Below are 23,631 nucleotides of genomic sequence, written 5' to 3'. Positions count from 1 at the left end.
AAGATTAAGCGTCTGATACAAAACTCACTGAAGTCAATGGAATGGCTCCAATTCAGCATTGCACCCCTATGCAGCAAAGCACTTCAGCATTGACTTAAGCACACGCCTAAAAGCCTTGCAGAATAGGGATGGATTTTAAGCATGTGCTTAAATGTTTTGCTCAACTGCTGCTCCATTGACCTCAATAGGCTTTGGAAAAAGCCCTCTGACACGGGTCCTCAAAGACATTTAGATGCCTAGCTCTCATTGAAACCAGTAGGACTTACGCACCAAAATTCTTTTGAGGATTTGGCCCTAAATGGCTTCCACATGGTCACACAGGAAGCGTGTGGTAAAGCCAGGAATACAGTTCAGATTGGCAGCTCCTAGGCCTGTGTTTTAATGTTGGTCATGCCGTGCAGGAAGCAGAGCTCTAGCTGACGCTGTATTCTTTTGACAGACATGTAAAAGGGAAACCTTGCTCTTGCTCTGAGTGGGGCACAGAGGGGAAAGTGCATCGGCAGGCCCTATACTGCACATAGTCTCAGCCGCTGTCACACTGAGTTGCTAGTGTACGTCCGTTCATAGCAAGCAGGAGCATTGGGAGAGACGAGCTGCTACCACCCTGCAGGGTGTATCACACACTAAAGAGGCTTGATTTGTGTGGGAAAGGAGTGCGGCTGGCTAGCTAGAGCATGCCAACAGAAGCTGCCAGCTCTAGTACTGAGCAGTATGTTCCAGCTGAATGAAGCAGCAATGAATGTCCCACCTGGGCAATGTTAGCCAGCAGTTTGGAATCCTGCCATCTGCCAACAGGGCTCCTTGTAACACAGAACATCTGGCAGCTTCTCTGCTTCCCCTCCCAATTCAGCCCTTAGTTTTTACGGACAGGATTCTGCGATCGGCACATATCGTGCTTCCTGTCACCTGTCACTCCGGTGATTCTGCTATGTGCCAGTCAAATGTTTACAGGATTGGGCCCTACAGCGGTCAGTGCAATAAACTCAGCGTGGTTATTTGCAGCTTCTAAGCCTAACGTTGGCAACTTGCAGATATTAGCAACAGGGCAAGAGGGCAGTGGGGGCACATCCTGCCATGAATTAATTTTAAATGAGGGTTCTACGTTCACATCTACTGGTGCTAACTGTCTTGTCTCTCCAGCCGCCTGGCTCACTACTACCCAGCTGCTCCCCTTCCCCCTCATACACCTAACTCTCCAGCCCTCCACTGCAGTTATGCCCCACCCCTGCCTCTCCCCCACCATGCAGGTCCCCCTCTCTCTGCTACTCATCCTCTTTAGTTGGGGTTGGTCCTGCTTTGAGCAGGGGGTTGGATTAGATGACCTCTTAAGGTCTCTTCCAACCCTGATATTTCGATATTAGGAAACACTTTTTCACTCAGATAGTGGTGAAGAACTGGAATGGGTTACCTAGGGAGGTGGTGGAATCTCCATCCTTGAGGTTTTTAAGGCCCAGCTTGACAAAGCCCTGGCTGGGATGATTTAGTTGGGGATTGGTCCTGCTTTGAGCAAGGGGTTGGACTAGAACCTCCTGAGGTCTCTTCTACCCTTAATCTTCTATGTTTCCTAACATCTTGGCTCTCCTCTGCTGCCTTGGAGCCCCCAACATCTCCCAGCAAGCTTGGCTTTATTTCTCCATCCCCCAGCAAATAGTAATAAAATTACAAATGGAACTGCTATTGTCAAGGTTTTTTCCCCACTTTGAACTTTAGAGTCCAAAAAATGAGGACCTGCATGGACCCTTCTAAGCTTAATTCCTAGTTTAGATCTGATAACACTGCCACCAGCCAAAATATAGTGTTTGGCACACTTCCTGTTCCCCCAAAACCTTCCCTGGGGAACCCAAGACCCAAACCCCTTGGGTCTTAAAACAAGGAGAAATGAACCATCCCCCCTCCTTTCCCCTCCCAGACTTTCCCCTCCCTGGGTTACCCTGAGAGGCTACACTGATCCAAACTCCTTGGATCTTAAAACAAAGAGGAATTAACCCTCCCCCCTCTCTTCCCCCCCACCAATCCCTGGTGAGTTCAGACCCAATCCCCTGGGGTCTTAAAACAAGGGGGAAAAAATCAATCAGGTTCTTAAAAAGAAAGCTTTTAATTAAAGAAAGAAAAAGTAAAAATTATCTCTGTAAAATCAGGATGGTAAATGTTTACAGGGTATTCAGCTTCATATAGACTAGAGGGACTTCCCCAGCCCACAGCCTGAGATTCAAAGTTACAGCAAACAGAGGTAAAAATCCTTCCAGCAAAATATACATTTGCAAAATAAGAAAACAAACATAAGACTAATCCGCCTTTCCTGGCTAGTGCTTACTATTTTGAAACATGAGAGACTGATTCAGAAAGATTGGAGAAAACCTGGGTGTATGTCTAGTCCCTCTTAGCCCCAAACAAATGAACAAACAATGAACAAAACAAACAGCACAAACAAAGACTTCCCTCCACCAAGATTTGAAAGTACCTTGTCCCCCCGTTGGTCCTCTGGTCAGGTGTCAGCCAGGTTTACTGATCTTCTTAACCCTTTACAGGTAAAAGAGACATTAACCCTTAACTATCCGTTTATGACAGCTATACATTTGTGATGCTAGTAAAATCTCTAGGTGATGGTGTAGGTTTTGAGTAGTTAGACAAAAAAGATTCAATGTTCTGGCCCAATCATTGTGAAATCATTGACTGTACTTTAGCTGGGCCCTACTATATGTAATGAATTGCCAATCAGAGAGTTACCATATAAAGTGCTACTTGGAAACCTATTGCAAAATCAATGTTTAATACATTATGGGTTTTTTAACATTTAATATTGGGCCTTATCCAATTATTTTATAGCTTCTATAAATTTAAGGACTCTATTCCCCTTCCATCTTCTAATTGAAGGCCTGCTTGACGGCAATCAGTTTCTGCTGATCTTTTGGGGGGAAAGTGCTAATGTGTCCCCCATGTCATACCGTAATTGTGGTTGTAATGAAGCCCATCACCCAAAATAACTGTGAGTCTGACCATGCCTCCCCTGATCAGCCATGTCCCAAGGAGACCTCTACATGCCAATATCCCCTGCCCTTGAAATTAAGGGGCATAGTTATCTCTGCTTCAGCTCCTCCCTTCTCCAAGGCACAGTGGAAAGCACTTTTTCAACCCAGTTTTCAGTACTGCCAACCCCAAGAGTTCCCAAAAATTGTGTGATTGTTTTAACAATCTAAACCTCCCAAGTCTAATTTTATCAGTGAATGTCAGTAAACGTTGATCTCACCGAACACACACAAACAGACAGAGCATGTTTCCATCTATGATCAGTGAAATCAGAGTCAGGAAAATGCCACAGGAGAACTTCTTAGAATTTGATGTAAGGATATTTACTTTGTATATTTTGACATATGCTATTGATAATTTGTGTTTAGCCGTTATCAAGCTTTAACTTTTTGAATCTCGGTGTCTATTCTCACTAAATAATTATTGTTTGACACCCTACCCCTACTGCTTGACCACCCCCAAGATTTCCCACAAATGGATAAAAATGTAAAAAAAAATTCTTGAACATTTATATTGTCCATCAACATTATGTATAGAAATCAAATTCTGCCAAGCCCTGTTCAATTTCATGCAATTTTTTAAAACACCAAATTTGGGCTAATTTTTTCTTTGCTTTATGGTATTGCAGCCCTTAGAGATCACATTTTCAAGCTTTTCTCTGCAACCATGAAGGCTAGAATGCCAACTGTTACTGCAGAGATTCTACAGATATCTCTATTCCAAGGAGATAGAAGCACTGTGTTAATCTCAAAAAACAATGCATGTTAAATGCTGGCAATTTTTGATTTTTTTTCAATAGTGACCATTGTCTATAACATTTATACTAAACTCTGTCTGGGGCAATCTACTGGTAAGTGATTCTGATTATCTATTGGAACCATGACATTTTAGTGAAAATGTAAATATGGTTCAGATAACATTTATCCCCAGTTAGGAGGATGATTAATGTTTTCTAGGCAAGCAGTTCACTAGGAAGGTCATATGATTTAAGGCCAAAATGAGACAGCTTGAATTAATTTTAAAATGCTTGCATTTAACCTCAAGTATGAGACCAGCTACTGGTTAAACACTGACACTGTGTTTCTAAAGAGTAGACATTTTTTTTGTTATTGATAATAGAAGTGCTGAGAGGCCCCAGCCAAGACCAGGGCCTGATGGTGCTAGATTCTGTACAAACACATAGTGAGACAGTTCCCTCACCAAAGAGTTTACAATTTAAACAGACAAGGTAGAGATTAAGTGCTATTATAATCGCCATTTTACGGACAGGGACTGAGGCACAGACTTAATATGTCTGTTATTAAAGGTCTAACAGGAAGCTGCTGGTAGAGCCAGGTATTGAACTGAGGTCTCCTTAGTCCAGTGTTTTAATCATGCAACAATCCTTCCTCTCAAGCAATCTGCAGAGGGGGATTTTTGAAAGGACACAATCTGGAAGCAATTCTGCTTTCCTTACAGTAAACAGACATCAACCAAAAGATTAGTCTTCAGCACAACTTTATTCCAAAGAGCACCAGCTGGTCTTACGCTGGAGGTGCTACAAAGAGTTAATGCAGGTGCCTCTGAAGATTCCTAAGGCTGAGGTAATTTTATTCAGTCTGCCTTTTATTTAAGAGACCGTTGTTATGTCACATCTTCCAGCTAATAGGAATTCAATCTGCAAACTTTGTCTTTAAATAGTCACACACACAAAAAAAGAACTTTCTTTGGTGTCCATCTCCTCCCTGACTGATTTCTAGCACTGCACAATCAGGAAAACAGATTCCAGTTTACCATTTGGAAATTCTGTGACATTTTGATGAGGATGGTAAATTAAAGTTTCCAAAACCTGAACCCTTCCCCCCACCCTCCATTTTTCTTTCAAAAAAGAATAGATGAGGAAAAACCAACCAACCAACCTGTGAAATAATTAATGAATTGGTGAAACTGCAATATCTCTGGCAGCCTTGAAATAAAGTTTCTTGTGAGTACTGGCTATAATTTTAACCTTAATCTCCATTTTTTGTTTCTCATCTCAGCAGTAGCTGCATCCAGTGATCAGAGCCAGATTCCTATAATTGCTGTGTCAGTAACAGTGGGAGTTATCCTGTTGGCGGTTGTGATTGGTTTCCTTCTCAGTGGAAGGTAAGATAAAGGAGCTGTGCATTTATACTTTTTCAGCCTATATAGATATATATATTTTGGTGGAGGCTAGAAAATGAGTGAATGCTGTCATGTAACACAGTGCAGTATGTGGACATCCTGATTTTATAAATATGTTGAAATCAGAAACACATGTTTTCCGTTCATATATGTAGTTTACTTCCCAGTGATTTTCATCTCTATCTAGATCAGTGGCCCCCAAACTGTGGGACACAGAGAAACATTCGGGGGGCACATGGCACGTGGGGAGGGGCAGGGAAGGAGCATCACTGAGCCCCACTCTGCCCCCAGTCACAGCTCCACTCCACCCCCTGGTCCGTCCCCCGTCCGGCTCCAGCCCCGCTGCAGTGCTGCTCCGCCCCCAATCACAGCTCCACTCCACCCCCTGGTCCATTCCCTGTCCGGCTCCAGCCCCGCTGCAGTGCTGCTCCACTCCCTGTCCAGCTGCAGCTCTGCTCCACCTCTGCTCCATCCCCAGCCCAGCTCTGCCCTCATTCCCTCTAGCCTCAGCTTCTCCCCCGTCCCCACTTCAGCTCCCAGCTCTGGCTTCAGCCCAAGCTCCGTTGCTGAGTAAGCCTCGTCTGTGAAGTACTGGAGAGGGAGGCGCGGACAGAAAGAGTTGGGGCACTACTGATATACATAGACCCTGTTTCATTATTAGCTTTCTTTCGCACCAGAGTGTTTTCTCATTTGTTTAAAAATAAGCAGAATTTGTGGTGTACAAAAGGTCCCCTGATGCACTGTGGAATCAAGTATCTTTATATACAGTCACTCTCATCAGACTTGCTAACAAAAGGTCAAATCCAGATGTTCTAACACGGCTTACACTCATATTTTGCAAATTGGCCTTTCTCGGGAAAACTCCCTGGGTGGTGATATAAAACATGAATACAGACAAGAAGTGAAATCTTGGCCCAGTGGCAAATTTGCCACTGACTTCGGTAGGGTCTGGATTTCACCCCCTGTGTTCAGGGTTTGGGCCATAAAAAATTAAGTACACACTGAATATGGGTAAATTCAGTAGTTAGCTACCCTCTGATGGAGGGTCCGTCCTTAGGGCCTGAGTCACCGAGGTTTTTCAGCATGTGCCTAACTTGAACCAAAGGAGTAGTCCCACTGACTTCAGTGACTTGAATTGACTTCATGTGATTACATGTAGGCAGATGCTTCAGTACCTGACTGTGCTGGAGCCGTACAGTTCTTGACAACTCCAGCTGAAGTCAATAGAAGTTTTCAATGCAAAATGAACAGCAGGGTTGGAAAAATCTATGATTTCTGTCTATATCCATTTTTACTGTGCCTCTAATTTTTCATAGATGCCAATATACAGGATATGAGACATTTGTTCATATACTACATATTCCCAATAGAGGATGAAATATCTTTTTAATGAACTCCTATCAAAGCACAATGCAAATTATTTTTTATGGCAGCTGTCAAACCAGTCCAGCGCCCTTTGTACAAACTAACAGAAGACACCATGCCAAGACATCTGTACATTTCACTGCCTCTCCCCATTCCTCCCCACCACACAAAGGGAAGTAGATGTTTTCCCCTTTGATCGCCGTATATCGTTGTGTGCGAGGTATACTGGATATACCGCACGGCTGTATAATGGTGACCGATTGTAGGGATAGCTGTGAGATGGCGACAGAGCAACTGGAAAGTTACTGGCTGGATCAGGATATTATTTCACTAAGGAGACTAGCTTCTTTTGACACAAAGCAGTCTGTGCCGAGGCCAGCCAGCCTGAGTAGCATGATTGCCGGCCAAGGGCAGCTGTAAGGTCATGCTGGTTTGTTTCCTGTCCACAGAGGTACAGGTAGCCTGCCTGGGCATCTCTCATCAAGGGCAGGCTCATGGACACCCTCAAAGCTTCCCTGTAATTGAGTTCAGGGGACTTGCTGAGCTAACTGCTGCCAATGGATTCTGGGATAGCTGCAAGGAAAGCCAACGCCACCCTGGGGGGCCTCCTGCCCCTTCCATTGACTCCCTCTGATACACCTTTGCCCATCCATGCTGAATTCTGTGCTAGTGTTTGCTCAGCGTTGTGCTTAGCATGCCACCAAGAACGCCTCTTTGCCATCTCTCTCCCCTCCCAGCGCTGACATTCCTACTTGTTTTGCAATCCTAGTTCATTTAATTTCCCTCTCCTTTGTTAATGGGCTTCTGTCAGTTTCCTCTTGAGCAGTATGCCTTGATATGTTTGTAAAAACTCTTTGTTACCCATAACTCCTCTGGCTAATGTTAATGCCCTCTGCTATTTTGCCACCTTTAACGGCCCTAGTGACCAAGGATGTTTCTTTTTGGGGCCCCGCGCTCCCATCCCTGTCCACTGATCCAGGCTTAGGGGACACAGAAGACATTCCCAAGTCCTGGGGTCAGCTTGTGTGTGTAGGAGGGGACAGAGCAATGGGCAAGGCTTCTCCCCACCCCTGCACTGTCTGGAGGGGGAACCAGCCAAAATACACCTACAGAGAGATTTTCAGAGTTGAGCAGTGGTCTGAGGCACCCACCTTGAGATACCTGCAAGGGGCCTGGATTTCAGCAGGCAGGTGCTCCACACTAATGAAAATCAGGCCTCTTTCAGATCCCTCAAGTCAGGCACCCCAAAATTGAGGCACTAAATACTAGCCACTTTTGAACGTCTTGGCCGCAGCCTGGTGGGAGTGGGCCAGATCAGTAGTTGAGGAAGGCAGAACCTCTAGCTTCTTCTGTAGGGTGGTGAACCCTGCCTCTCCCACCTCAACAGAACATTTCTGGGAAATGCATGAATTAAAACACCCGGGGGCCAATGCTCAACTGGTATAAATTCTAAATGGCATTCCACAGACATCAGCAGAGCTATGACAGTTTCCTTTTCCACACACAGAGAGTTACAATGCGAGGCAGAACTGGTATTCCCCCACTGTCCCACAAACGCTGTTTTCAAAGGCTTCTTGCTCAAGTCCGAAAGTCTGGGATAGTAGGTAGTAGATGCAGATGCAGCCCCCAGATCAAGGGGAGACTAGTCAGCTCCTCAGCTATGATTAGTGCAGAAGCCTTGAGCAGCTTTGTAATTGTCACGAATTCCCCTCCATCATTAGCAAAATGGCTTCAGAATTGCAGGGCTTTTTTAGAAGTTTCTTTTCCTTGCAAATTGTAAAGCTTGACTGGTATTTTGAGTGTCTCTTGACAACAGAAAAATAAACCACTACCACAGAAACCATAAAGCTGGCAGCCAGTTTTGAAATTAAACAAAGTAAATAAAAAAAAAAGTCACTGCTGAAGCAGAAATGCCACTAAAATATTTCAGTCATGCTGCTCTGTCTCGGAGATGATTTCAAGACAATTTCTGGAGTGACTATCATGCTGTGACAGTACCAGGATGAGAAATGTATGCCAGGTCACAGTGTAATCCCTTTTAGGGTCTGGATTTGTAAGATGCTCTGTCTGTTGAGCATTTACACATTCCAGTGCCTGGCACCAAAGGTCAGATATTTTCTTTTCAAATGCTTTCCCATTCGTGAGTTCCAGCAAGACAGACAGTTTGAACTCCGGGATCTGATTCAGCTGGACTGATCCACTGCACAAGGTTGTGGTTATGCTCTTGCTGCTTCAGGCGAACAGGGGAAAGATCAACCTGCAGCAGAACCAACAATGGAAAAATCCTCTAGGTTGGGGGTTAAAAGCAGTACAGCAGCCGGAGGGTAGCACAGCTCAGGCAGCTGAGCTCCTTGCCTCAGGCTCTCTGCTATTCCCAGTTCAGAGTATCGGCCGTGCTCCCTCCCTGTGGCTGCACAGCCACAAGAATTGCAGTAGACCGGGCTCCCCATGCAGCTGCCAGATGGAGAAGGTTTGTGTCTGGCTTTCAATCAGCCAGGTTAAATCATGAATGTAAAAGAGCACGTTGGGATATTTTGGGAGGAGGGAGGGAGGAGGTGGAGGACAACACCTCCCTCGGTTGGTAGGCTGGGAAAGGAGATCTGATTTGAGCCTTTCGGGAGAAGGGTCTCAACAAATATCTAATCCCTCAACTGGTCCTAGGTGGGGAAGCGTAGAGGGTCCATAGGAAATCGCTTCCACATCTGGACCAGCCTCTGGGAATTTTGAAGGGCTGTAGAGTCTCTTTTCTGTTGGGTCCCTTAAGGTAGATGTTTCCACACCTCCTTTTATTTGCCTTCCGGTGTCTCTGCAGTTCCTCTTGTCTTTCCAGTGAATGTAAATAACAGCTTGGCTCTTCCCATTGGCAGCCAGCCCTAAACCAAAGGTCAGCTGAACCATTAGTCACTGTGGCATTTCCGCACGCCAGCGTCCATCTGTAGAAACAGAGTTTGTTGCTGAAGCGGGAGGTTCCTGGGAATTTGAAACTGTGTGTGCTTTACCCGAAACAATTAAGCTGCATTGCAGACCTGTTCTACTTGCTCGAGGAAACTCTTTGCAACTAATCTGTCCTCTGAACAAGGTCATAGAGTTGCTGAGCAAAATGTCTGATAATTATTTTAATGAACTGCTTTTTTATTTTGATAAAGTGACATAGAATAATTTATTAGCCATTGCATAACAATCCGACCTGAAAATTAAAATGGAAGCTCATTAAATTAAACCTTTGTTGTTAATGAGTTAGAAAGAGAGTTGTCTTACAAAAACCACTGTGAAGCCAGGCATAAGCATTGATTTACACAATATATAGTTGCTATCGTTATGGGTTTCTTACGGTTACCTGCTCTCCTCAAAAAACTGAGTCATTTTACAATTACCAGTCATGCTAAATTTTGCTGTCCTAGCAGTGTTTGTATGGGTACTGCACGCATTCTCATTACTGACTGAAATGTGTGAATTACAAAACAAAACACAATCCACTGCCCCCCAAACAACCAACAATCCCTTTTGGAATTTCAGTGTCTCACAATCCTTCCAAGATCCATTCAGAGCTGCTCACCACGTGTCATTTCTAACCAGGGTGAAGAAGTTACTGAAAACACGCTCTCCTCCCTCCATGGTCTCCTGTGGTACCAGCCTTTGCTGTCAGATAATCCCAGGTAGCATGGCACAGGCTGGTACCACAGCACAGGTGCACCGTGGCTGAGGCCATCCCTTGAAATGCTGGAGACTAAGATCGGGTGGGTTCCAATACATGCCAGCTGACTTCAACACTAGGGCCTCCCAGGGCCCCAGACACCCTGCCTGCTCCTATTCCCAGCCCAACTCATTCCCATGGGACCTTCCCTTGCTGGCCACTCATCACCCGCCTGAGCAGGAGGCAAAGATCGGCAGCAGATTGTCCCTGAGCAGGCCCACCATGCTGCCCTGCGCTACCCCGTTGCTATTCCACTGGTTCATTGTGTCTGTTTCCCCACTGGTGCCAAGTGGGAGCAAGGGGGCAGAAATCAATCCTTCTGCAGCTCTGGGGCCCTCTGCCATTTTCTGCCCCTCTCAGCCTCTCTGATCCCGTCCCCTCAGCCACAGCTGCTACCACCATCTGCTCTCAGTTGCTCCATGTTGGGCTCAGATCCACCCAGGGAAGCAGTGAAAGCAGGAGGAGACAGCTTGATGTCTCGCTATCCCTTTGCCCCAGAGACCCTGCTGGCCCGGAGGAAGATCTATAAGAGAATCACAGGAGTCTTGCTGGGTGCATGACATGCCAGCCGTGCTGCAGGAATGTGTCATGAGGTAGCCAAATGCGAAAGCATCACGTGAGACAAATGATACTTTGGTAACTCTGTGGTTTGTTACAGAGCCTGGGACACAGATCATAGGCTCAAAGTAATATAACTTCAAGCCTGCTATATATCACTGGCCCTTAAGGAGTTACAGAGCTGCCAAAATAGGCCTCTCACTTGACATGTATGTGTAGGTGTGTGTAGATCTAAGTAAGTGTGCATAATAATGTATAGCACATGATACTAACAGGCTTGATTCTTCTTTACATTAAGGCTCCTTTGTAACATTATGAATCTTAAGATGGGTGTAAAGAGACTTTTAAAAAAAAGTTTTATAGCATTATAGCATGAACAAGGGGTGGGATTTTATTGAGTTCAGTGGGCTTAGAGTTAGAACAACGTGTTTGAAAATCCCACTCAAAATAGCAAACGCATGGGGTGTGGACATGTCATGTATGCACTGCCGATTATTGATGACCTTTTCATCTAAAGTGAGCTGCCAAAGAATCCAAGAGAGTCTGTCATGGACCTTCGGAAAGATACATTTGAAACAATGAAAACTGCCCCTTGCCCTCAATGATCCATACAGTAACTCCTCACTTAAAGTCGTCCCGGTTAACGTTGTTTTGTTGTGACGTTGCTGATCAGTTAGGGAACGTGCTCATTTAAAGTTGTGCAATGCTCCCTTATAAGGTTGTTTGGCAGCTGCCTGCTTTGTCCACTGCTTGCAGGAAGAGCAGCCCGTTGCAGCTAGCTGGTGGGGGCTTGGAACCAGAATGGGCCAACAGCCCCCCATTGGCTCTCCACTCCCCTAAGTTCCCTGTGCAGCAGCCGCCCAGTAGGCTATCAATTGCCAGGAGTTCAGCTGTCCCTCCTCCCACTGCCATGTGCTGCTCCTGCCCTCTGCCTTGGAGCTGCTCCTCAGAGCCTCCTGCTTGCTCTGCAGGGGAGGGGGGAAGAGGGAGGCTAATGTCAGAGTGTCCCCCTCCCCACTACTCCTCCTGCCCCACGCTTACCCCTTCTCCATATAGAGCAAGGTGGGGACCGGACAGAGGGAGCTTGCTGGTCGCAGCTGATGTCTCAACTGCCTGATCTTTTTAAAGGCAATGTACTTAGAATGGGGTCAGCGTACTTAAAGGGGCAATAGGCATCTCTCTCTCTCACACACATAGGGTGTGTGTCTGTCTCTGTCTGCCATGCTGTCTCCCCTCCCTCTATTTGTGCTGACTTGTTGAACGTGAGACTACATTAACAACGTGTTAACCCTTGAGGGCTCGGCCGAGTGCTAGTTCATCATTTAGCAGTGAGGCATTCCCTGGGAAATATCCCACCTTCTTCTTCCACCCTCTAACTTCACCACCTCAACCAAGCTTCACAATCATCATTGTTGTGTACAGTATTAAATTGTTTGTTTAAAACTTATGCTGTATGTGTGTGTGTATATATATATATAGTGACAAAGTTCCGCCTCTACCTTGGTGGGTCCTGCGCTTATTGGCAGATTTGCTCACCTCAGTGATCTTCCTCACAGTCTGGGTCAACTCCTCCTATGTCTGATCAGGAGTTGGGAGATTTGGGGGGAACCCGGGCCCACCCTCTACTCTGGGTTCCAGCCCAGGGCCCTGTGGATCACAGCTGTCTATAGTACCTCCTGTAACAGCTGCATGACAGCTACAACTCCCTGGGCTACTTCCCCATGGCCTCCTCCAAACACCTTCTTTTTCCTCACCACAGGACCTTCCTCCTGGTGTCTGATAACACCTGTACTCCTTAGTCCTCCAGCAGCACAGCCTCTCACTCTCAGCTCCTTGTGCCTCTTGCTCCCAGCTCCTCACACGCACTTCCTCTCCTCTGGCTCCCCCCTCCCTGACTGGAGTGAGCTCCTTTTTAAACCCAGGTACCCTGACTAGCCTGCCTTGATTAGCTGCAGGTGATCTAATCAGCCTGTCTGCCTTAATTGGTTATAGCAGGTTCTTGATTACTCTAGTGCAGCCCTGCTCTGGTCACTCAGGAACAGAAAACTACTCAGCCAGTGACCAATATATTCGCCCTCTACCAGACTCCTGTACCCCACTGGCCCGGGTATATATATATATATATATATACACATACACACACACACACACACACACACAGAGCATAAGTTTTAAACAAACAATTTATAATATGTTTTTTATCTGGTGAAAAAAACTTCTCTGGAACCTAACTCCCCTATTTACATTAATTCTAATGGGGAAATTGGATTTACTTAAGATCATTTCACTTAAAGTTGCATTTTTCAGGAACATAACTACCACATTAAGTGAGGAGTTACTGTATATAGAATTTCTCCTTTGGCAAGGAATCAGCCTTCAAAAGGAAAAGAAAAGGCAATTTTGCCACTTGGGTATTGGCAGTTGCTGGCTTCTGCAGCTTATCCAACCTTGACCTCAGTTGATTTAGCCTTTTAAATGTTAGCCCCCGCAGCTGCAGACGGCTAGTTTCTGGATACAAATGTACATCTCTTTAAAAGATGACTTTCGCAGTGCAGAGAGGTTTGGGGTGAGTGAGTTGTGTACCGGAGGTGCTGAGCCAAGATTTGCAACGTTCTATGACATGGAAGGTCACAACAGATGAGTTTTTCCACTAAGAAAATTACTGTTACAGTATGTGCCAGAACTTTAAAATAGTTCACTTTACTTGATATTTCCGTAGGAAACACGGGAGACAGTTTGTAGATAATGCTTTTCAGAAGTAGTGACAGATTTTCATGGCATGAGTCATGACTTGTTGTGCCATTTTAAAGGACATATTTATCTGTATATTTCTGCCCGCTTTCCTGTAGAGCATCTTAGGTGATGCCCTACAGGAAAGAGGGCAGAAATATACAGATAAAGATTTATGTCTGTTTCCTAGTACAGTGCATTACACCTCACCCCCAAGATACATTTGATAACAAGGAGGACTTTGGGAGAACAGGCCCCACTTTTGTCAAGAGTCACAGCCAATAACAGGAAGGGCAATCCTGCTTTCATTTAAGTCAGTGGAAGCTGATCCAAGAGCTACAGCATCCTGCCCCAGGTCATCACCCCAATGGCCACTCAGCTTTTTGGCAATGCCCTCTCACTCAGAGTGAATTTGGCTACTATAAGTAGAATGAAACTTGGTCAGCTGCCCTATTAAAAAAGAGTTCTAGTCACTCTCCCAACTCTTCTGGATGAGATAACGCCTCTCCAAATCCGAGGGGCCCAGTCTTGCCAGCCTGCAGGCCACAATCACTGTCTCAACTACATCTTCCAAGAATTGTCTCTCTCTAGAACTAACCTCCCTTGTTGATCTACTTACCTGGTTCTTCATACCCAACAACCAAAACAAAACCAACCACCCTGCCTTAGAAATACCTCAGGGCAGTGCACAGATATGCAAAGCCTCAAAAGACAGGCAGAAGCCACCTGCTTTCAGGGATTAATTGCCACCTTCTGCCTATTTGTCCTTTTAGAGGCTGTTGCTCCCAGCTAGGAAAATGGGATATTTAGAAGGTCAGCCAATCCAAGTACTCTTCACTCTGCTCATGTTGCCTTTCTCAGACAGTGAGCTGAATGCTCCCCACTTGGGCCAGGGCCATTATTAAGCACTAAGACCCAGAGACCAACTCCTAGTTAAAGTAGTGTTTTTCAGGATGTCATTTTAGCATCAGGCAGGGAACTTGGCAGGTGTGAGGATCTTGAAGAATGGCTAACAGTAGGTATGCATTTAGCATGTCTAAATCTTGTCGCATATTCAGTCAAAGTTTCTAATAAGAGGGTGGAAGGGAAAGGTATCGCAAACCATGGTGAGGGGTTGTCACCCATCATGAGGTACATCATGCAGAACTCTTCATTGAAATCAACAAGGAAGTTCTGCTTAACAGATGATGTCACCATATAGTCCTGTGTTAGTTGAGGGGATGCAGTGAATACTGTGATATTCATGAAATAAAGATTTAGGGTGGGACTGTAAAAAATGTTTTGCATTAGCCTAACTCTGCTCCCACTGAAGTTAGCGGGAATTCCATTCACCTCAGAGGGAGAAGTGTTAGGCCACTGGTTCGCACTGTTGAACATCCCACTCTTAATACTTTGTAGAATTCACAAAGTCTCTTCTTGGCTATGGAATGGATAAAGCATAGGAGACGGAAGAGAACAAGCTCTCAGCTCTTCAAATACTATCTTGTTGGGTGCTCTTTGAGAAGATAGAAGATAAACTCTATTAGATATACATCAGGGGTGTAGAATTAGTCGTATGGTCTAGGGGAAAAAATCAGTTGGGGCTTATTTGTATCTCATAGACTTTAAGACCTTAGGAAACCATTGTGATCATATATTCTGACTTCCTGTATATTGCGAGCCAGTACCTCACCCACCTGCTCCTGTAATAGACCCATAACCTAGGCATAAGATGATGTTTTCTGCAAGCACATGTTTCCAAGTGGTCTTTTTCAAATACAATGCTTTTCCTAGAAAGTTGTTCTCTCTCTCTTTGACTGCATACACATCATCTGCTCAATCTTTTGTTCTTATCAGTTACTGTAAAAAAAAAAACTTGGTGACATGTCTGAACATGTAAATTGGGTAAGCCCTAGCAGGTAGTGCTAAAGAGATCACGTATACCCATATTAGGAAAGTCATACGGATAGCAATAAAACTGAGTATTGAAACAAGACAAGCTGGACATATTTTCCCAGCAGCTTGCAATATGTAATGTTGTTCCTCTCATGTTTGAGAGAAGTGTATCATCTCAGTGGGAGCTAGGTGACCCTGTTGGCCTTCTGCTATACAGATATATGGAATAATCACCCCTCATCTTAGGGCTGGGTACAAAGTTAGAAAAAAGTCTTCCATTAACATTAGAATCTTGTCTTCTCCAGTTGTAGACTTCAGAAGAATAGCTTATGAAAACTAAGAACAATGCTTTTGATTCTCATGATCAATTCCTTAACGTATAACTTGGAGTGACCTGAATTGTGTACAGCAGATGCTCATAGTTGCATCTGTGGTCACCACAAATATGCAAGGTGCAAAACAAACAGGCTTTGCATTATCTGTCAGTTTTCGGTTCTCTAGCTGCATTGATTAATAGCTATAACACATTGGTTGGTAGCTGCAATATATGGGCTCATTAATGAAGTAGGCAGACTCACTGTTTTGTAACAGATCAGAGCACGTCTGATATAGAAGTATTCCTAGAACAACTGTCTTCATTTGTTGCCTAGACAATGCAATTTGTTTGTATTATATTGACATGCTATATGTTGGTAGCACAGCATTCTCTTTTCTGAAATTTGAAGATCATATGTTTTGCCATCTAATGCACATAAGAACTGCTGCTCAACCTAGCCAAGACACAAGGGATGCTTATTGCCTGGGGGAAGCATCTAGCAACATTAATGATGGTCTTTGTGTGTGTATATCCTGCTCCCACCAAAAAGATTCACAGGGCCCTCCATAGTGCATCCATGCTCCTGGGTTCCCAGGTAGCATCAATGGCTTGTATTGCCTTTTACCATCTGACTCTAGAGAGGAGGTAGTAGCCATAGCTCCAAAGTAGGTGCTTTGGATCATCCACACCTGTGTTACTATCAAGTGTAGTAGGACTAACCAGGTGTGGGTTTGGGCCCGGCCTCAGCTTCCCCATTTAAAAAAAGGTCACTCAGCACTTGTTGTCTCAATAACTCCCCCACCTTTTGGAGTCCATCTTATTAATATCACTTGATCGATCGGTCCATCATCCCTCACAGAGAGAGCACTGATCAGAACACGTCCTCCGTGTTGTTCTAGCCAGTCCTTCAGCCACCTACTGGCCAGTCTGTCAGTGGCACCGGACACCTGATCAGCATAGTGCACCGTAGCCCAGAACCCCTGAGCTATCTGCCAGCCTCAGCCTCCCACGTAGCCGGGATTACAGGCACACACCACGTCCTTATTAATATCACATTAAAAAAAAAACACCCCAGGAACTTCAAATGGACTTTCCTAGCTGGCTCACCACCCTCAATGCAGGCTTCTTAGTCCTGTCCCCACCAGGGCTTTCTGGCAGCAAGCGCCCCCACACTCCAGCCTTGTAGCTGGCTTCCGCTGTCTGCAGATCTGCACTCCCCAGGGCCCCTGCCTGGGAGCAATGGAGACTCTTGCTGTATGGCATATCCCACTGTCACCAGGGGGCTGCCGCTGTACCCCATCCCCGAGATTGTGATGCCACATCCAGGCCCAGTCAAGGTTTATTTTTTTATAACAGACCAGCAGAAGGCAGTCTTAACTCAATACCTGGCCCCCAGGCTTCGAGTCCACCCCTCTCAGGGGTTTGTGGCTCTCCACTCCTGGCAGCTTCCTTGACTCCTGCAGCTCTGCTCCCTCTTGGACCCCCAGGGTTCCTTCCTTGAGCCCCCTTGCTCTAGGGACCCACCACAGGAGTTAGCTTTACTCCAGTGTGGCCTCTGCCGACCAGGGCTCATCCTGTCTCATTCCTTCTTCCTCAGCTACCTGCTAGCAGCCCTTTATAGGCCCAGGTGTAGTCCCACCCTCTTTAATTAGCTAGATTAGGCTCCCTTGCTCTAGTCCAGGGATGCTGGGCTCAATCTGTTCACAGAGACCAAATACCCAGTGACATCCTCTCAACTCTTCCCCTCCCAGGCCCTGAGTCTCTCTCTGAATGCTCCTGATGGCTGCCCTTATCTCTCCCAGCAGGCCTGGTTCTTCATTAGATGCTCCCCATGTGACCCTTGTTTCTAATCCCTCCATCTGGAGAAGTTAGCAGAGCCCCACTAAAGGGCCAGCTCAGCCTGTGGCATCAGGCTGTAATATGCTCTGCTAAGGCAGCCTCTGAAGTCCGTTTGGGAGGTCCAGCTAATAGAGAAGACAACTGCCCTAATATCTGGTTTTCAAGTACGTCACCACCAAGATGATGGGTACTGTACATTAGCAATCACAAAACCTGCTTTTGCGTTAACTGCCTTAGTGCAAGCATCTGTGTTCTTTGCCATCAAGACGTTGTGATTTCTAGCATCCAGGGGTTAATTCTGTTTTCCCATGAATCTATTTAATTTACCTGTAAAACAGATGTGTGTTTTCTGTAAGATATACGTACTATTCTGAGCCTATTGGATTCTCATTTATTTAAAAAATCTTGTGCAACACAGATCTAGAAAAATAACTGTTTAACTTGCCTGTAAATTTCAGATTTTAAGTGTATAAAACATTGAGACGCAAGTTCTGCCTTCACTGACACCTGAGCAACTCCACTGAAATTGGGGGCCAATTTTTCCAATAAACTCAGGGTGAGCTTTACACGTATTCAGTGTCTGCAGTTGGGGCGAGATTTTCAGAAGAGCTCAGCTCCCATTTAGGCACTTAAAGAAGGGCCAGATTTTCATAAAAATTCAGCACCTAGCACCTTGGTTCGTTTGAGAATCTAGGCAGTTTTTTTGGCATTTGAAGGTGTGTGTGCGCCGCAATGAGACATCCCCTTGTGTCAGCTGACTTGGGCTAAGGAGTTGTTTAATTTTAGGGTAGATGTTCAGATTCAGGGCGCAGCCCAAGCTCTTGGGCTTTCCCATTTTGCAGAGCCCTGTAGCCCAGACTTCAGAACTAGCCCAAATGTCTATGCTGCAACTAAACAGCTGTTAGCCCGAGACCCATGAGTTGGAGTGAACTGGCATAAGCCAGCCACAGGTTTTTAATTGCAGCATAGACATGTCCCAAGAGGGAATTGAACTGATTTGAAAATCTGATCCTGATTCTGGCTGCTGAAGACTTTAGAAAATTCTAGCTACAGTGTTACTATTTTAGAACCATAGATTTCATTCCTTTATAGAAGGTGGAATAAGTGTGTGTGTGTGTGTGTGTGTGTGTGTGTGTCTGTGAGAGAGAGAGAGAGTTATTACAACCTGGTGTGGGCTACATAGGTCTTATCTAGCCTTGCTTACTCCAAATGTTCAAAGATTGTGAGCCATGACCTAAAAATCATTTAAATATTGGGTTCTTCTTATTAATTTACCACATATGCATTTCTTTTAATGAAAGCTGAGAGTCTCACATAATCACCTGACTCCAGGAGCTGGGGATTTAAGAAAAAACACCAAATATTTTAGGCATCGTAATAAAATTACAAGAGTTGGCAATGCTGTGTGAAAGTTGTTTTACTGGTAGAACATTTATAAGAAGTTCTTTTACAGTTTCCTTTAAAAATCTGGAGAGGGAATCATTTTTTAAAATGAAGTGCATATTATGATAATTTTGCTAGAAATATTGGGCATAGCTCTGCTAAAGAAAATGGAACTATACTGACTTACCCCAGCTGAACCTGTGACACATAATTTATTTCTCCTGCACTGTATTCTTTTCTGGGATACACGACTTTAATATTATGTGAAGTTTGGCAACAAAGGGCATCTTCTGTGCTAGTGGATAAAAGCCACTAACAGAGTTACATCCTGCTTCACAAAATTGACTGATGCCAGATGAACTGTTTAGCTTGGAATAATTCCTCACCAATCTTCTTAAAATGAGCTGTGGCTTCACACAGTGTCCTTTGAATACACATTCTGGGCAAATCACTAAGAAGAAGGGATACTCCAGAATATTCACTCATGCAAATAGAGCCCCAATCCTGTGCATAGCTTTGCTCACATGAATAGTCCCATGGAGATCAATGGGAATGCGTAAAGTTACGCATTTGTGTAAGGCCTTGTGTACTTGATGTGTAAGTGAGCACCAGCTGGGGTATTAATTCTAGTGTGCACCAGCATGTTGTACACTAACTGGCCCATGTGGACCCTGCTGGCATGCATTAACAGTTCCCTAGTGCGTGTTCCTGGAGTCCTGTTTTCAAACAGGACTAGAGTACCTCCGTGTGCACCAGGGAATTTTTAGTGTGTGCCACCAGGATCTGCACAGACAGTTAGTGCACTGCATTCTGGGACAGACTAGACGTCTCAACCCCAGCCGGGGTGCACAAATGCTCCTTGTACACCATTCCTAAGTGTTTTCAAAATAAGGACACAGGTTCATACCCCTTTGAACATGATATTAATAGGTAACTGCATGATCATCCTGAACACATTCTGTGTGTCATAAAATCACTTAAGCACCTGCATCCCAGGCACCTGTTTAACTTTAAGCACATGGGCAGCCCCACTTACTCCAGTGGGAATATTTACATAAGTAAAATAAAGTCCTTCTTAAATGCTTCAGAGGATCAGGGCCTGTGCAATATCTCAAGGAGATTATCCCCATTTCATAGCTTCTGCAATGACAATCTTGAAGCCCACTTTTTCAGGGTTCAAATGCATACAGTGCATATGCCAATGTTGCAAATATATTTGCACATTACCAGGGCAGTGGGATTTATGCCTTATCCTGGGCCTTTTTGTTTGCTTTTCAGTTGCTGCGATCATGGCTGTGGGTGGGCTTCTTCCCTGCGTGCTGTTGCGTATCCAAGCCTAATATGGTCAGTGTTCCCACCCGCTCTATTTGATGTCCTGCCTCAGTGTTTTCTGTGCTTAGCCTGGCTTTATCTTCCTTTCTTGTGTTGGCCTGGATTCTCTTTCTCATCTGAACTCAGCACCCAGCTTGTCTGTCTCAACAACAGGAAATAGTCCCCTATGTGTCTCCAGAAAGAACGAGGTCCCCGTGGAGAACCTGACCTATTATTCCATGATGGATTGACCCAGACAGCATACCAAAAGCTTCATGTATAATCATTAAAATCAAAGATCGTATAACTCATGTGCGGGACACTTCCTGCTTATCATCACTAAGGGATTATTTTCCAAAAGACAGAGGTAAAGGTTGCGGCGTTTCATGGCGTGTAGCATGCATGACAGTGAAGGGAAATGTGTGTTGTTTTCTGCAGTGTCATGCCACTACTAACAATGCTTCTTTATGCTGAGACCTAGTCGCCTGTCCCACAAGCTACCCGATCCCTTTCCAAGTTGCATAAGCAATGTCCATTCCAATGCGGTCGCTCACACTGCTGACTGAAAAAATGGGCGGTGCTTTTACTATACACCTCTACCCTGATATAACGCTGTCCTCGGGAGCCAAAAAATCTTACTGTGTTATAGGTGAAACCGTGTTACATTGAACTTGCTTTGATCCACCGGAGTGTGCCCCCCTAGAGCACTGCTTTACTGCATTATATCCAAATGTGTGTTATATCGGGTGGCGTTATATCAAGGTAGCAGTGTATTTATATTAGACTTGGATCGTATGAGAAGCAAAAACTATTTTGTATTTTAGGTTTCTGAATCAGCTGATGGGGGTGCAGGCAGACAGCTCCCAGTTGGCTAAGCCTGGAGAGCAACTCATAAAATTGCACTCAGGAAGTGTCCATCTGAGTTCATAGGATATAAATAACTGAAACAGAGAGCTAAGACCTCCCACTTTTGCTCATGCCAGGCCTTGTTGTGAAAACACAATGGAAATACACAGAGCTGTCCTGGGGAGCATCAAGATTCTGCAGAGCTACAGTTTGGTCATTGTGCAGTCTTCTGAGTGAAACATAAGAATTGCTAGTGTGGATCAGACACATGGTCCATCTAGCCCACTGTCATGTCTCTGACCATGGCCACCCCAGATGCTTCAGGGGAAGGTGTAAGAACCCTACAGTAGCATTTATGGGCTAACATTCCTCCAAGAAAGTTTCCATCTGACCTCGATTGGCTCATGCCCGGTGACAGGAGGGTTTGCAGACCTTCCAATCTCCTCTATTTTGGTGGGTTGTTTTAATATTTTCATGCTCCTTAAACACAAATTATTCCAGTTTATGGAAATAGAGATATTCATATGTGAAGAAAGGATCAGGTCTGTTGAGCTTACACAGGTACAAGAAACAGAAAACATCTTTTTTTCTGTTTTGCTTTGTTGCCAATTCTCATGATTTTATTGCCAGTCTATCTATGTTCGGTATTTCTCTTAAAGCCCCAGCTCCTGTGATTATGTGAGACTCTTGCGTTTTCTAGCCCTCTTGGTTGCAGTGCAGATCTTGAAAACATGAATCTGACAGGCTCAAGAACCAGAAGAGAAATAAAAAGAACCCCAACTGTATTATTTTTAACACATCATGATTTTTGATGAAGCCTTATGATTCTTGAATGCTTGGCATTGAAATACTGGACTCAGAAGCTCAGTCTGAAGTGTTTGGCTGCCACGTGTTCTGTGGATATATTTAATTATTGTTTGAACTTGTCAGTTTTGCCATGATGATGTCAAAAGAAAGATTCCAATAGGTTGATGGCCCATCTGTACCCAGAAATGCAGGTATTATTGTTTCATGCTTTGAGCCCTGATTTCCTCAATGAGGCATAAAATAAATCCATGGTATGCCCGCATCTCAAATACTATGTACAGATGTGGTCTCCTCACCTCAAAAAAGATATACTGGCACTAAAAAAGGTTCAGAGAAGGGCAACTAAAATGTTTAGGGGTTTGGAGAGGGTCCCATATGAGGAAAGAGTCCTAGCCTCTTCAGCTTGGAAAAGAGGAGACTAAGGAGGGATATGATAGAGGTATATAAAATCATTAGTGATGTTGAGAAAGTGGATAAGGAAAAGTTATTTACTTATTCCTATAATACAAGAACTACGGGTCACCAAATGAAATTAATAGGCAGCAGGTTTAAAACAAATAAAAGGAAGTTCTTCTTCATGCAGCACACAGTCAACTTGTGGAACTCCTTACCTGAGGAGGTTGTGAAGGCTGGGACTATAACAGCATTTAAAAGAGAACTGGATAAATTCATGGTGCTTAAGTCCATAAATGGCTATTAGCCAGGATGGGTAAGGAATGGTGTCCCTAGCCTCTGTTTGTCAGAGGATGGAGATGGATGGCAGGAGAGAGATCACTTGATCATTGTCTGTTAGGTTCACTCACTCTGGGGCATCTGGCATTGGCCACTGTCAGTAGACAGATACTGGGCTAGATGGACCTTGGGTCTGAGCCAGTACAGCCATTCTTATGTTCTTATGTTAAAGGGTTGCCAGTGATTGGAAGCTCTGAACATGCCTATTCAGAAGGGTAGAAGGTGCTCAAGAGCCCGGAAAATCAGAATGATCATGCCCATTTTGTTTACCAGAGCATATGGGTGGGAGAAAAAAAAGAAAGAGGTCCAAGAGATATAAAGGAGAGACTGGCTGAGCTGGAAAGTGTTATCTCTAAATCATCCCGAAGTTTACTACTGCACTGTAGGGAGAATAATGTAGCAGCAAGCTGGTGTTCTGCAAAGAGGGCAACGGGAGAAGTGGTTTCCAGGCACAGATACGATCAACTGTGCTATAGGAAGGCAGGGCAGCCTCTTTCAAGAGATCACTTCAGAGGTAGCTTCCTGCAAAGAGGGGGAGACGGTCTCTTGTTTAAATTATTTTTAGTTCTTGCGGAAGGCAAGGAGCCATCCAAAGCAATGAGAGGGAAAGAATAAAAGCTAAAAATACTTCTGCTGCATTTTCAAAACTTCCTTTATAAGACTTCCCTGTCATCTGAGGTCAAAGACAGCATAGTACGGTACAGAGTGGGCCAATGCATGTGGAAAAATTGCTGAGAAAGCCAGTGAGTCTGCAGTTAGGAGCAGGGCGCAGCACAGGCACCATTTCAGCTATTATCATTGAAGTTTACAAACTGCATCAGGTTAGTGCGGTGAAAACCTGGAGAAATTTGCCTGGTGCTTCGGACAGCCTCCACTTGCAGGGAAAGCCGCGTATTTGCTCTGTGAATGAGATGAGCCACAGATCAAACTATGCTGTTTCTCAGCCCCGCGGTTTAGCCACCATCAAGAACTGAGAAAAAAATGAATGTCCTCTTCTGATGCCACT

The 23,631-nt window shown here is 44.8% G+C and overlaps 1 protein-coding gene across 12 annotated transcripts in view; it reads left to right on the top strand.

Annotated features, from left to right (window-relative positions):
* The window catches only part of EPHA5 (EPH receptor A5), a 420,893-nt gene that overhangs the window by 264,405 nt on the left and 132,857 nt on the right, over window positions 1–23,631 (top strand). For 6 of the 12 annotated variants that reach the window (XR_007773661.1, XM_050948231.1, XM_050948228.1 and 3 more), the window contains 2 exons: window positions 5,046–5,151; window positions 20,208–20,273. Coding sequence is in view for 11 of the 12 variants with exons in the window: in XM_050948231.1 (XP_050804188.1) it covers window positions 5,046–5,151; window positions 20,208–20,273 (172 nt within the window). In the remaining variant the exon portion in view is untranslated. The remainder of the gene's footprint in view (window positions 1–5,045; window positions 5,152–20,207; window positions 20,274–23,631) is intronic. The other 6 variants (XM_050948223.1, XM_050948225.1, XM_050948229.1 and 3 more) reach the window with 3 other exon arrangements.

This window comes from Gopherus flavomarginatus, chromosome 3 (assembly GCF_025201925.1).
Source record: "Gopherus flavomarginatus isolate rGopFla2 chromosome 3, rGopFla2.mat.asm, whole genome shotgun sequence".
NCBI classification, from domain to species: Eukaryota; Metazoa; Chordata; order Testudines; family Testudinidae; genus Gopherus; species Gopherus flavomarginatus.
This window is presented reverse-complemented; position numbering and strand designations above follow the sequence as displayed.